The following is a 15,117-nucleotide window of genomic DNA, read 5'->3' as shown; positions in this document are numbered from 1 at the left end:
AGAATTTTTCCCAACTCAGGCAAAATTTCTGTCTTACCTGTCTTTTCAGTGAATTATTTTTGTTTTGACCTCTTCTCTACATGCTGTTATTAGAGTCTGACATGTTCAGCAGCTGCAGGAAGCAGAGCAGTGACCTGACTGCTCTTGAAAGTTGTTGCTCTAGTCACATAGGAAATCATGACTTCATTTTGTACCTCCTAATAGATTAAAAAAAATAAATTGAATAAAGCAGTTGTGAAAGTGCAAACAGTATGTTTGGCACGTAAACATACACAGGTGAGCTGAGCCTGAGCTGAGCAAGACTAAAAATGTTATTTCACTTACCAGATCTAAGAGGAGAGAGACAATAATCCATGCAATAGCACAGACTGCTTCTGGTCTGCTTTGGAGAACTCTTCACTCTCTGTGGAAAGAAGCAAGTGCATGTGGTACAGAATGGAGTAAGAATCCCAGAGGAGTTGGTTATTTTAAGTTTTTATAGGTTCGGGGATTGGTGTCTGAAAGGACAATGTGGTGCTGGGGTAATTCAGCTTGTTTGAAACAATCTAACTTGAACACTTAATCAACATGAGTATCCACATGGGCTGAATCACCCTGCAAATAATGTTACAGGCACAGCCAGAGGTATTTTGTATTTGCCAAAGAACAAAATAAAACCAGTTGTGTTTCAAGGTGTGGGGATCAGAAATCAGGCCATGTGGCAGTGTTGTTTGCAGAGCTGCTTGAATAGGCCAAGTGCTCTATATTAGGAGAAGTCTTGTGTCTGTCTCCTGATTGCTGTGGTTCTAGAATGAGAATTGGCTTTTTCAGTTGCATCCAGTGATGTTTAAAATTAAGGATTTTGAGAGTATTAGTATTTTGATAGATGCTTTGGGTTTTGTTATTATCTCCAGTGCTGCCTGACCTTATTGACAGACTGATATATATATATAAAATAAAAATTAGATAGATAGATATTGTATATCAATATATATCGATATATATGATCAATATATGTACTGATATATCAATATTATAATATTGATATATATTATGATATAATATATAATAATAAATACTTCCTGTGGGGTGGCTAAGGGAAAGTTCAGTTCTTGTCTATATAAATGGGCAAGGTAGCAATATGCTCTAAGCTGTGTCTGCCCTTGCAGTTAATCAGTTCATCCCCTTTGTGCAGCTGCCTGCTAGTTTTGAAATGGTTGCCATAGCCTGGGATGCACTGTGATTCTTACCCATGCTTTTTTGTGCTGTTTCTTGTAGAAGGAGAACTGCCTTTGGACTGTGAGCCACCTGGGCAAGGTGATGCAGTTGTACCTAGAGGGTCAGGACTGGATGGCTGGGATTTAAGGTAAACCTTTGCTGAAAAATAGATGCAGATCTGAACCAAGAACTATGGATTGTTGTTAATCTTTTTTCTTTTTCTTTTTTTTTTTTTTTTTTTTTTTCTGGGGGTGTTTGTATCAAACATTTAAAGAAGAATCTGTGTGTGCCTTCTAGTGCATATGTACTTTAATAAAATGCAGTGATGTAGTAGTTAAGATTCCAGAGTAGCCCATAGGACCTTCAGAAAAGCTGACTGGCATTTAAATACCTAGGAGATGCTAATGCTGTCTTGACAAGAAATGTTATTCAATAAGGGAGTAGGAATAAGAGTTCCTGAAACTTCTCAGAACTGTGAGGCAGCAGGCAGCTAAGATGGACCTCCTGTTCCAGTCTTTCTATTATTCCTTCTTTCAAATATTGTAAAACAGAGTAGCTGCAACCATTCTAGATCATGTACAATTCCTTCAAATGTAACATTATAATTAATTACAGATCTGTACTTTTTTTCATGTAACCAGTCTTCATGTTGCAGACTTTTGATTAAATGTTTGCAGTTTAGATTTGATTCAGGGTTTTTTTCAATTCTTAGCTATGGAAAAGCTTGGTTTGTGTTCACATTTCCCTATATGAACACAAACCAAGAACAAAAGGGACTTTTTTGTGTTTGCAAGTGCACAGCAGGTTCTGTTGGTCCCACAAAGGCAGAGCTTGCAAAATTTCTGTAAAGCGTTTTCTGTAAAATCTTTCTCTTGGTGAATTGTATAATTTTTGTCACTGGAGAGATGTGATTTCTTGGATGTGATCAGGAATGTCTCAGTGGTTTTGAATCAGCAAAATTAATATATAGATGATCTATCTTTTAACCTTCCTAAAACAGAATTGATGTCTAATTCTGGTCATACTGCCAGTCAAGAGCTGCCATCCCATTAGTTCTCTTGCCACATGTAGCCTAAGTTTTCTCCCAGAGGTATGAAAGACACCATTTCAGTTTTTGCTCCAGGATTATGTGAGAGCTGTTTTCCTTGCAATTTGTCATAGCTTCTGAAGTCTGGGAGAACACTGTGTAAAGAGTAGAAGTTTGAATGAAATCATCTATTTCTGGCTTTAACATCTTTCTTAAAAAGAAGGAAAGTGAGAGACTGGGAACAGTGCTTACTCTTACATGTGCTAGAAAGCCTGGAAAGTTGTAAGGCCTTGCAGTAGAAAAGCAAAACCTAACCTTGTTTCCTGAAGATTTGAGCTTGGATCATGTCCTGGTCTAGGGCAAATTTGGGAGAAAACCTCCAAGTGGGGTCCCTCCAGAAAACAAATTCAAGTGGCCTCTCCCCCAACTAGTTTGGGAAAAATCATGGAAAGCATGAACTGAATCTTGGCAATTCAGGATTAAAGCATATGAATAAAGTCTCCTCCAAAAATGTTAGAGCAAGCACATCACATCAGTTACTAGCTGCATACTTCCTATGCAGTGAATAACTTAATGAAGGTGAGCAGAAGTTGAGTGTTCTTGCAAGACTAATGCAAGTACTGAAAATTATGAGAATAGCATGGGAATTTAGTTTTTTAAGGGTAAGATGGACATCTTTCAACAAAGACTCAAGTCAAACCTTCAGAGAATTTCTTGCTGAACATTTTTCTTAGTATATACCACCATAAAATGGTTGTAAGCTTCAGAAGATGAGACCATGTGAAAGAGTATTCAGCTATTTTTAAAAAATCAGCCATAAAAAAAGAGGTTTTTTGTAGCAGAGAATTTACAGTACTAGTGTTTATTAACAGTGTGCAATTTACACACTTGATGTGACATAGCTGGAGCTTGTCAGATAAATAAGCCATGGGCTATTTGGATACAGTCTTCAGATTAATGTGTTCATGTTTTTCCATAGCATCTTGGAATACTGTGCAGAATTTAGTGTACCTGTTGCTGCCTTAAAATATATATTCATTAAGCAATTACATGGACTTCAGATGATCAGGCTGAAAAATGATGGGAAAAAAATGTTGATTTCTGGAGGTCATGACCAGCTTTCTGCTTCATTGTTGGAGTTGCATCTAGAGTCTGGGAAATGTACACAATCAGATGAGTCACTTATACCCTCTTTTTATAACATGACAGTTGAAACAGTTCATGGATATTTTTTTTATTTTGTTTAAATTTATAGTATGCTAACTTTACTAGCAGCATACCATTTATCATGTGCTGTCTGGATTGCATAGCTTCCACAAAGTCAACAAAGCCAAGGCTTCATGTGCAAGTTCATGTGCTGTCTTGCTGGACATTTTAGCAGTCTTGCTTATGTGTGAAGAAACATACAGTGATCCTTCTAATACTGGTGTATTTTTTATTACATAAATTTCAGCCAACTCTTACTGGCTAATGTAGCTTGAAAAACAGTGAATGGGTTCATTTCTGCCATCTAGAATAGAAGTGGAACATTGGGGATGCCCAGCTTTTGTAAATCCTATGTCTCTGCAGCAGTCCCCTTCAGGTTAATGTTCTTGCTAGCCTAACTGAAAACTTCATCTTCACCCCTCTGAGGATGGGATGTATTTCCTGTTTATTTTCTAGGATACCAGTATTGTTCCTCTTTACTGTGGTTTCAATTCGGCTGCTTTTCCAAATACTTTGTAAGCTGAATTATTAATGCTTGCACTGTTTTAAAAAATACTGCATGCAGTGCCTCACAATCCACTGCTGACCCAGCAGTTTGGGTTATTTTTTTGTTTTGCTGTTTTGAGAACAGTTTGCTTCAACTTCTGCATTTTACTGTTCCAGGACAATGGCACTGGAGTTTTTGCAAAAGCCAGGCTTACAGGAAATGTTATGTCAAAAGAGGTTTGCTCTTACAAAGCATATGATAATGTTTTTCTTAAAATGTGCTTTTTTTGGTATAGGATTTGTGCCTGATATTCTCTGGCAGTGTTACACACGCTCAGTTTATCTGAGGATGGGAGAGTTAATGTTGGTTTTAGCCTGGTGTCTTGTGCAGATAGTTGAGGTCTTCAGTTCACTTAAAGGTCTACCAGCTCTTTCCCTTCTATCTTGTTGGTAAGGACAAGGGTTATGTCATTTTCTCATACAGTTCCTCTCAGGCATTGGGATTGCATTACTTGAAGGCATCCTCAAAACTTGATTTTTGTTGTCATGAATTTTATTTAGACCATTGGAAATTTTTAATGAAGATGCCAGGTGAAGAAGGGTGGAATAGAAAGAGTGCAAAAGCATCTTCCTTACTGCTGCATTTTTCTTCAGACTAATAATTATTGGTAGGAAAGAAACTATCTATGCCTGTTGTCAGTCCCAAAAGTTAACATGTATCTCTGCACATGGCCTGGGCTGTGGCGAAATGTCTTTAGCTATTCATTATGGTCAAAACACTGTCCCGACTTTTTGAGAACTATAAACTTTGGATGAAGCCACCAATCCATTCAGTTCTGACACTGCACTTCTTTCTGTAATATGGCTTTTGAGGAGCAGCTTGTCCACCTGGGTTATTTGTCCCTAATTTCCATTCACTGAAAGATTTTACTTTTGTTTCTGGAGTCTGGATTACTCGTGCCTCTTCCCAAAGCTTTTATTATAGTGCCCTACAGAAAACATCAGAAATTTTCAACCTTAGGAATGTGCTTCCCCCCAAACTGTTGTGACTCAAATGTTTTGCTATAAAGCCACGCTGCAAAGCAAGAGAAGGTCAAGAAATCTGAGAAGCAATGATTTAATTATACTGCTTTTCCTAATTTCTTTGAATTGTGCATTCTGATTTCATTAGTAGCGTCTGCAAATCTTGGTGTTTGTGACTTGCAACTGATACCTTTTCTAAAAACAGAAGGGAGGCAGGAGAGAGAGTACTCTGTTTATTTCAACAACCACAAGCAACACTTCCAAAATACACTTGTGGTTGTATCGCAGAGTTATGAATCTTAGGTTATCTGGTGGTGAGTAATGTGGTGAGACAGTAGCCTAATATGTCCACGCTTTATTTAGAAAAGGTAGTTCTTATCAGAGGCAAGGAACACCGGTGTTTCATTCTCTGTGCTCTCTGAATCCCTAAGGACAGATACCAAGTCTGCTGACAGCTCATGGTGCCAACACACAGCACCTCCTTCTCAGGGTCTGACTGCAAGTTCTTAAGGATTTTGCAAAATAGAAAGAAACAAATTCCCTTCCCCCTCCAGCTGCTCACCCCAATGCGCTTTTTAGGCTGTCCTGTGGTTTGATCAAAGTTAACAATGGGTTGTGGTATCTCTTGACCAGATAGATTTTTATTTTTTTTAACACTATTATCTCACTAGAGAGGAGGCTCACAAATATCTTGTAACAGCTTTTCTTCAGCTTTCTTCAGGCAGAGGCTGGATTGTACCATTATTACACCTAGAGAATCCTGGAGATTAAGAAAATACTACTTAATTTTCCTCACTGCAGAGTTAAATCTGTAGAGTCTGGGTGTGTGTTTCCAGTAAGACAATAATCTTTTACTGCTCTGCCTACTTAAAAATAAAATGGAAGAGCAAATCCTCCCTGGCAAACCAGGAGATGCTTAATTTTGGGATTATATACAGTTTGCATTGAAGATAAGATGGGTTGGGGGGTAGGCTTTGACACAAAACATGTGGCTTTATTCCCATGGACAGACAATGCAGCTGAACCGGGGATTGCTGAAGACTGGGACTGTCCTCCCTGACTTGCAACCTTCTCCCTGATTCAGAGCGCAGGGAATTGTTCAACCCCGTGGCAATAACATCACTGTAGTTTGTGTCTGATAGTGAAAGAATGAATGATTTCTTCTCCCAGAAAGGCAGAAAGTGTTTGTGTTGGGTTTGGGCTTTTTTTTAACTGTTGGTGTTTGGCAGTTTTTTTAAGATAAATAAAAAATCCTCTGTGAGTCATTTTAGGCTCTCACAGAAACATGAATGTGCTAAATGAGTAGGTTCCCCTAGCTGAGCCAATGGGGATGGCCAGGCACAGGCAACACTTTTATCCCACGAAAGGGAGGAGGGGTGAATGAGCCAGAAGATATAAGCTGAAACAAAGCCATGCTGTCCTTCTGAGTCATTCGCATACACTGGATGGGTAAGGCTTCCTGCTTCCTGGGACACAGAAGTGGGGTCATGATTCTAACAATGGATGCTGGTAAGTCGCTTTTTATTAAATTTGTCTGGGTTTTTTTTTCTGGGAAGTCTCTCCCCCCTCCCACCCCCCAGCTGAAAAGAAGCTATCTGTAAACTGGGAAGCTGAATTGTTAAATAAGAGTATGGTTAATCCAGACTTTGCATGCTTTGCACACTTCACTGTGTGTTACCCTGGTGTTATTCTTTCACTGTTACTCATTGAAGCACATATACTGTCCTGCAAAGCAAGACCTCAGAATCAAAAGCAGGTCTGTTAATTTGTATTTCTGTCTTCATTGGGACAGAACCTGTGGCCTGAGAAGTGCATGATGTCTCATTCTCTTTGATGGTAGAGCTGATAGTGTCTGGAAGATACATTCTAGATGTTAGACTTGTTATAAAGGGATAGTGGTTAACTAGTGTATTGTCAGTGGCTTCCTCCACTCTATGTTTTCAGAAATTTTGTACTGGGGAGGAAGAGGAAGAAACTGCTGTATTTCTGTGGTAGTCAGCTCTGTTTTATGTGCTTGTAGTCAAGGAAGCTTATGTTCTATGAAAAAGCACATGCAGCATTTTAATTTTTTTTTTTTTTAATTAAGTAAAACATGAAATCTTCAACATAGTTTCTTGTGTGATATGGAGAATGAATGTAGAGTGGTTTCTATTAAAGAAACAAGCAATCCCTGTCTTGCTTCTAGAGAGGGGGTGTGTTTCCATGTCATAACTTGCATCTTTCAAATTCCACAGTAATAAAAGACCTTGGATTTTAATGGTTATGGATAGGGCATAAAGCACCAGTGGTTGTTCTGTGGCAGAATGCTCTCGGCTGCTCTTTCACTATACCAGCTGCAAGCATGCCTTCTGCATTTTTAAGAGCTCTGTTGAACTTTTGTCAGAGCAGTTGGTTCAGCTACTTTTTTTTCACCACAATGCAGAAGCATAATGTGACATGTTCTACAAGCTCTATTCAAAGTGATAAACTCTACTCAGGCAGATCTTGATGGTCTGTTTTATCTGCTTGTCACATGCTGAGTTTACTCCATGCTAATGAAAAGCTCACTGTCCCTCATGTATCTGAATTCATTCAGTTGGGCATTTGCTAGGTCCTAAAGAGAAAGCTGTTTGTGCCTTTGTACAGCTCTGTGACTTTACTGAGACTCCTAGAAGGTGATCCAGCTGGGTTCTTTGTGCACAATTTAGATAGCAAACCAGTGGATTTCACCCACCCACACTTAATTGAAGTTGTTTTGTTACTGTCTTTGTAGGCAACTAGTGACTTTTTCTGTGTTCCAGGTATGTTACATGCTTTGCAAATCATTTAAAACCCAGGCTCTTTAACTGAGACAATAAAATTTAACACAAGCACGAAGACGAATAAGATGGTGTATGGCTGACAATTTTCCATTAAGTGGAAGCTGATGATTTTTATATTTTGGCCCTTCCTTTAGAATAGCTTCTAGAGGCCCTTAAAACAATTTGCATACCAGGAATTGGCAATCCTTTTCTACCCTTGCTTGAATAAGAAGGGTGGATGCCTAGATGTAGATGTTCTGCCCAGTATTTTAGGAGGATGCCCTGGCAATGTTCAGAATTTACGTGCTTGTGGGAGATAGAGATACAGACTTTGCCCACAAGACACTTCTTCCCCTTTGAAGTAACAGAGTTCATGTACTGCACTGGAGTAATTGATGGGATGTTTTGGAAAGACTGATGGGATGTTAATAATATATGTTTGAAAAAAAATGCCTTTTATTTGCATATACTTACCTGCTTGGATTGTGCACTGTTTCTTTGCACTATGAGGTGACCCATGAAGATAATACTTCTAGCCTGTGCTTTGTTGGATCCAAACCTGCTTTTTTTCTCAGAACAGTGTCACTGCACTGGTTTGTCAGTAATTACTATGCTCTTGTAGTCCTAGTGATAATTTTCAGTTATATCAACTTCTACAGTTAGTAAACATATATTTTGGAAGCTATTAATTCTGTGAGTATTCTTAAATTACAGTTGTCAACTTCTTTGTGGGAAAATGGTTCTAACTACCTGAAAGGAAACATTGTAATTCAAGGATTTATAACAGGGTATTCTAGTACTTCTCAGGTTATTATTTAGGTTATAGAAAAAATATGCAAACAATTCAGTGCCTTGTGCCTTAATCTGGAACATGGGACATGGATAGTGTTCCATTAAGTTTATCTGCTTGGTTTTGCCCACCTTTTAAAGCTGCACTTGCTGCTCTTGGAACTGTTTGCTTATTTCAAATTATGTGTTTGCTTTATAAGTCAGGGCTGATAACTTATTTTTTATGGGCATCAAACACTTAAACTGTTTTTTAAGAGAATAAAACTTTCTTCCTTAAGATAATTTAAGAATACTTGTGCATCTTTTTCAAAATTTATTTAATGGGTTTGATTCTTCTGTTTGCCTTAGCAGCTTCTAATTTCTGCCAGGAGGAGGACTGAAAGTGTTTTGGACAGGGGGGAATAAAAGGGAGAGCTGCAAGACAGAGTTGACAGTATAATTGGATTTGAAGCAGCTACAGGCTGGGACTGTTGCAACAGCTGATTTGATCCTTCTGAGTTTCAAGAGCTATTTATGGTAGATTAGCTGTATCAAAGCTCTACTGTTCCAACCATAAAAGGCTGGTCCTATGTGAAGTTGCCACACTGCATTTGGCTTAGTCCTCAGAGGTTGGAGAGCCTATAGCTTTTTATGTGGATAAATCCAGTGATGGATGGAAATACTAAAGGCAGATCAAGGAATAACACTGTTGAGGACTTCAGATGGCAGCGAACTCTTAAAAGGAGATTTTCACTAATAAATTTTTTGCTCTGATGTTTGGAATCAGCACTTGGATATAGCTCCTGCATATTTACTGCATTTGGTGAACGCATGCTTTTAGGAAAGCGCTGTTCTAAATTTATCTGACTTATCTGAATCATCTTGACTGCACATGTACTTGCCAGCCATGCATGTTGATATTTGGTAACTTTTGTGAAGTCACTTTTCTGTTTTCTAAGTGGGTGAGTGTTAGGTCCTAGGGAAAAGAATCTTAGCTGATGTGAGCAACTTCTTTCAAACAAGAATTATGAAGTACTTGGCCAAAGAGAGCTACAGGCGTTATCAGTAACTATTTTGAGAAGACTTTGACCCCTTTTGCTGCATCTGTACCTTCTTTCTGTCCTCTTTGTGTAAAGGCAGACAAGTGGATTTTTTACAGGATTCTGAAGTAAGTAGCACCTCACTCGGGGAGCTTGCACGCAGTTGCTCGAGCCAGTTGTTTAGGAATATTCGCAGCATTGTCAGGTTGAAATGCAAGTGGGTTTATTCCAGCCTGTGCATGCCAGTCCTTCAGCTTTCCTTAAGGCATTTTGTGTTTTTATTCTCGTGGTTTTGCTTAGAAGAAGAGTTCATTCTGCTATGAATGGAAAGTCCTGTTGCTGGTTGATTTGTGTGATGTGTTTCTCTTTCCTTTTTCAGTTTTATTATGTTAACCTTAGTCACAGTACTACAGACTGCTATAAGAACACTTCTATAATAACAAAACTTTTCAGCAGTAATTTTCTCTTGTATTTAAAAAGTTCTATAAATACATGTGAGTACTGTTGCACTAGATAACTGTGCTCTATTTTGAGACTTGGAGCATTCTGAGGAAAACTTCTTCCAACTTTCCATTCTCTTAGTTTTAAACACTAAGACACTGCAGGTAGAAGAGGTAGAAGTTACTGGCATTGTTTTACCTTCTTCTCCTGCAGCAATATCTTTGCTTGCAGTTCCTTCAGCCATTTGTTTGAGAAATCTTGCAGCATTGTCAGGTTGAAATGCGAGTGGGTTTATTTCAGCCTGCTTAAAGGGGGGAGCATAAGGGACAGGGAGATTGGAAGGCGAGTTTCCTTGTTTCAAGGATATTCCAGGTGCTGTATTTTAATCACCAGAAGCACAAGAATAGTGTCCTTGCCAAAAAAAAAATTCTGCTTCTCAATTTCCCTTTCAGGAACCAGCAATTTAAGGCCACTTTCCATTTTATTTGGATTATAAATCTGTATTTCTCTGTCAAATGGATCTAGAATTTTTATTCTGCATTACATAAACCTTTATTTTAGCCTCCAGATAGAACATGTCTGGAACCTTACTATTTTAAGACCACTTTTTGAATTTAGTGATAGGAATGTTGTGTTGGAATAAACTCCCCCATATAGTGAATCTTTCTCCCACCGACTTTGTTAGATATATATTTAAATAATCAACTGTATCTGCATAGTTTATAGGAGATTGAATTCTTCTACCTGCAGAAGTAGTGAGGGTTAGGAAGAAACTACCGGATAAATATACTCCTTCAGACATCTTCTTAATTTTTGTATTGTATAACAGATGTGTGCTTCAGTCTGATACTGACTTTTAAATGTTTTTACATTGCTTCCAATAAAATGAGTCCTTTTTTACATGATCTGATTTTCTTTTCCTTTGCTAATTGTATTTTAAAAAGCAAGTTGCTATAAATTGCTCCTCCATTTTAATATGCCTGGAGTGTTCCTGTAAACCTGCTAGAAGGTGTCAATGCCTTGAAGTCTTAAAACAGACCACAGAGTTGTCAGATATGGAAGTTAGATACCACAGAGTGTGCAGAAGCTCTTAACTTGAATTTCAGACTTAAGTGTACTAAGGGTGGAATGCAGGAAACATTTTGGTTGATGAAAAGCAGCAATATCAGCTTATCTTTGTGCAGCAGAGGTTTCAACTTGTTAGAACAGGTAAATTTTCTTCCCTATCTTAATTTAAAAGTTAATTCTGCCTCTCCCATGTTGTTCTTTCTTGCATTGCTAAATGACATTTTTGGCAAAAATTTCCAGTAGGAAGGAGGATTTCAGATTTCTCTGAGCTTTATTCAGCAGGACTATAGCTGTGCACTTGACATTTCTTTGCTAAATTCTTTGTATTTTATACTTTATATGGAATAAAGGTAGGGGGGGACATAAAGAAGTTCTAATCTGTCTTTAACTATGCCATGTTTACTTTTTATGCAGAGAAGAAAGATTACACTATAACTGTACATGGAACTCCCCAGAACTATCTAGTAGAGGAAAATGAAAATGGTAGTGCACATTGCTCCTTCACAGTGAGTCCAGGTAGACCCAGAGATGGTGGAGGTGAGCTATTTGTGACCAAGACATTTAGACAGGGCATTGGAATCTCTTGCCAGTTTTCTGTTTGGAAAGTGTCTGTCTTACACATCGTAACACAGTATGAGCCAAAGTTTCTCTTGTCTCTATGTTGATGAAGTGGTTTGAAAGATGTATATAGTTTAGTACATTTGTTTATGCAAAAGGTGATTAAGAATGTGTGGAATTTGTGGTTTGTGGTTTTTCAGGGATTTTAAATGCGATATTGTCATTTTACTTTCTTAGAACATAAGAAGAACACAAGATCAAGTGTCTGTGAAACCTATAATATCATGAACAGAGGAGAAAATTGCACAAGCTTATTTAAACTGCCATTGTTTGAGTTCATGTTTGCTCCCCAATGTGCTGGCTGTTGTGGATGGAAATTTCACTGTAATTTTCAGGAGGCAAAAGCTGTGGAATAGTGTGCAGTAACAGGGTGGCTGAGATTATCCACTTTGCATAGGCCTTGGGGTCTGCAGTGTGTTTTTCTTGCTGAGTGCAAAAGTCTTCTCTTTGTGCATGGAGAAGCCTCCATTTGGTTGTGGTGAGCTTGGAAAGGAATTAGTGTGCACAGTGGTCTCACCTTATTAATTCCCTACCTTTGCTATATTCCCAACTAGACACTTCAGAGTTAATAGACACATTGGAAGGTCGTGATTTTTAATGGGCAAAACATGTCCTACTTGGAGTCTGCCTTAAGCAGATAAGAATGCATTGGGTAACTGGTGATAAAAATGCTTCTGATGTCACTGATTCACGTGGTGGTATGTTGAAGGGAGTCTTTCAGTAGAGAGGGTACAGCAATTATGCATTAACTCTTTGATGATTCATTTGGATTTAGTTGACAAAGTGGTCTCTCTTTGCTCTAATGATGCCAGTTTTCATAGTTTAAAAAAAAAATCTGTAAAGTCAGTTTTCAGAGACCTAGATCAAAATTATTTGGCTTTCCAGGCATGTCTCTCTTCATGTACACAAAAAAATCGTCACAAGGCACTTGGACATCAAGCATCATGTGTCTTAACATTTAAGGCCAGATACATTTCTAAAGCAACTTGAGCCTCTGTCAGACCATTGTGAAGGAAGCGTGCAATTTCCTGAGAGAACTGAGCCGTTTGACACCAAAAAATGCCATGCTGTTACCAGTGTCTGTTACAAGGGGACTGCATTCAGGTGTTAGTCCAGAGATTGTGTGCCAAAGTACTGTGAGAAGTAAATAGTATTTCTGTGGAGTTAATGGCTGCCAAATGTGCTCCTTGTGGCTTATACCTGTAAAACTCTTGGCAGTCAGCAAAGATGTGCAGGATTTCATTCTTGCTCTACTATATTAGCCTTAGATTTAGACAAAATTACTGTCTGTTCCCGAAAATAAAACAAAGGTAGCACTGTCTCCCATCAGCTCTCCCTGGAAGGATGAAGGATTACTCTTTCAAAACAGTTGTACCAAATGATCTAGAGAATATGCAAGTCATATGTGCTTCACATGTGACTTTCAATCTTGCCCTTTCTCACAAGAAGCCCAGTTAAGCCTCACAGACAGCTAGAGTAACTCTTTAACTCTTAGAAAATAATTGCCCCAACTGTTTCTATTAGAGTGAAAAATGGACAGTATTTCAATGTCATTTTCCATTAAGTGGCAACTGGCCCTGAAAGCAAGGTGACATCCTACTGAAAGCAGCATTTCAGGCAGCTGTTGGCATTCCAGTGGTGCTTAGGGTTGGGTAACCCTGTAGACACAAGTTAGGCCTGTGAGTTGAGTCCTGTTTTAACTTGGCTTTGGTGTCAGTCATTTTAACACCTATCTGCGTTCAGTTCCAATCAAAAAACTAAAACTGCCAAATGTTTTAACACCGACAACTGGAGCTGAACAACCAACACAGTTATTGCTCCAGCAGCACTGGATTTCACTTTTTTACCTCTTCTTTGTGAAGAGAAGTAGCTATTTTTTGCAGTGAGTGAAGCTAACCTTGAATGATATATTTCTTATTGTAGTCAAACATTCAGAGCATATAATTAATTCGAAAAGCTGACTCAAGGCTTTAGTAATGGTAATTCTAAGCATCTTGAAGCTGAGGTAAATAAAGCTTACTTCATGCCCTAGAGTTAGTTTTTGCTAACCTGTTTCAAACAAAAACTATATGCTAACTCTCTGAGCTGTGCTCAGCAAAAGCTGTGTGAATTGTACACAGTTGTACACTTTGAAAACACAACTCAGCTCCCACCCTTTCATTCTGATTACATAGGAAGGGCTGGCTTGGCAAGTAAGGAAACCTCGTAGTTTTAGATGAAGGTTGAGTTTTAGAATGGGTAACTTAATTTCATACCTGTAAAATGAACTCGGGTCTTTAAAGGCTGCGTTACAGATTTAAATACCAAATTCTCAAGTTGAAGTTTCCCATCTTTTTTTTAACTTCCATTCCTTAAACTAAGCTTTAAAAAATAGCACATGTTTTGGTTATAGAGCTCTACATATTAAAATACTCTGTTTATCAGTACCCAGACACATAAAAGTATGCTGCAAATGTAATTGTGACAGACGCAGTTTCAGCATTGTCAAATGCATTGTCAGTTTATATGTGGAATTATTGGAAACCAGCTCTGCAAAAAATCAACATTGCATTTTCAACCAACTGTACTAAAAATGAACAAAACCATTAGAAGTTTTCTTGTGGTCAGTTCTGCTTACATAGGAATCATCTAGAATTGTGTTTCAACTGACTAGAGTGGTTTTGTACCCAAACCATTAGTCAGTCAATACACAGAAAAAACATCTGTTTTCAAAAATTGTTTGTATTTCATGTGTGGACAACTTTGTTTTTTGGTTTTTTTCCCCTCTTGTTGGCATTTCTAGAAAGGATTAAGGTCTTCCGGCTTATTCGGAGCAATAAGGACGAACTGAACGGACCACATCTGCAGACAGAGGTATATTTTATGGAGTAACATGTAAATCTACCCTTGACATCTGCCAAGGATTTTCAGGAGTAGGGATCAGGCAGGTAGATATGTGTGAGTACACATGTTTGTAAAGGGCAAACAGACACAAATGTGTTGCTGCCTTGAGCAGCTGCAAGTCGTGCGGTGAAGAGCCAGGCAGGTTCAGTGCTGGCGCCAGCAGGGTTGGAGTGTAGGAATCCATACCAAGCCTTCATCAGGGCTCCTGATTGCTCTGTGCATCTGAAGAGTGACCTGTCCAAATGGAGATCTTGCAGAGGTGGGACTGGCGTGTTTAAGCTGTAGGAAACCTGACTGGGTTAAGTTCTTTTAAAAAGTAGCCAAGAAATGGTTGTCTTGAAGTATGTCAGAGCTCAAAAGGACAGATTTGATGATTGCATGCTCATTTACAGCATAGTGTGCCAGATAAGAGATGTGTTCAGATCAGAGGAACTCTGAAAGGAACTGAAAGACCTGTGAAGTTAAAAAAAATCTCCTATATATGCAAATGTTTGGCATTTGTCTTCTGATCAGAGGCTGGAACCCTTTGCTGTTCCATCATTAGATGAAGTCACAACCCTTTATATGTAAGAGCTATGTT

General features: G+C 38.5%; 1 protein-coding gene across 19 annotated transcripts in view; it reads left to right on the top strand.

Moving 5' to 3' along the window:
- SVIL (supervillin) overlaps window positions 1–15,117 on the top strand; it is a 134,494-nt gene that overhangs the window by 26,905 nt on the left and 92,472 nt on the right. For 16 of the 19 annotated variants that reach the window (XM_058830689.1, XM_058830685.1, XM_058830684.1 and 13 more), the window contains exon 1: window positions 6,371–6,448. The exons of 1 other annotated variant lie outside the window; for it this stretch is intronic. In XM_058830689.1, coding sequence (XP_058686672.1) covers window positions 6,385–6,448 — 64 coding nt within the window. In that variant the 5' untranslated portion in view covers window positions 6,371–6,384. Of the gene's footprint in view, window positions 1–1,257; window positions 1,346–6,370; window positions 6,449–9,095; window positions 9,656–15,117 lie in introns of those variants that run through there. 2 more of the 19 variants (XM_058830679.1, XM_058830678.1) reach the window with 2 other exon arrangements.

Source organism: Poecile atricapillus, chromosome 2, assembly GCF_030490865.1.
Source record: "Poecile atricapillus isolate bPoeAtr1 chromosome 2, bPoeAtr1.hap1, whole genome shotgun sequence".
In the NCBI taxonomy this organism is placed as follows: domain Eukaryota; kingdom Metazoa; phylum Chordata; class Aves; order Passeriformes; family Paridae; genus Poecile; species Poecile atricapillus.
The sequence above is the reverse complement of the archived record's forward strand: the minus strand, read 5'-3'. Positions and strand labels throughout refer to the sequence as shown.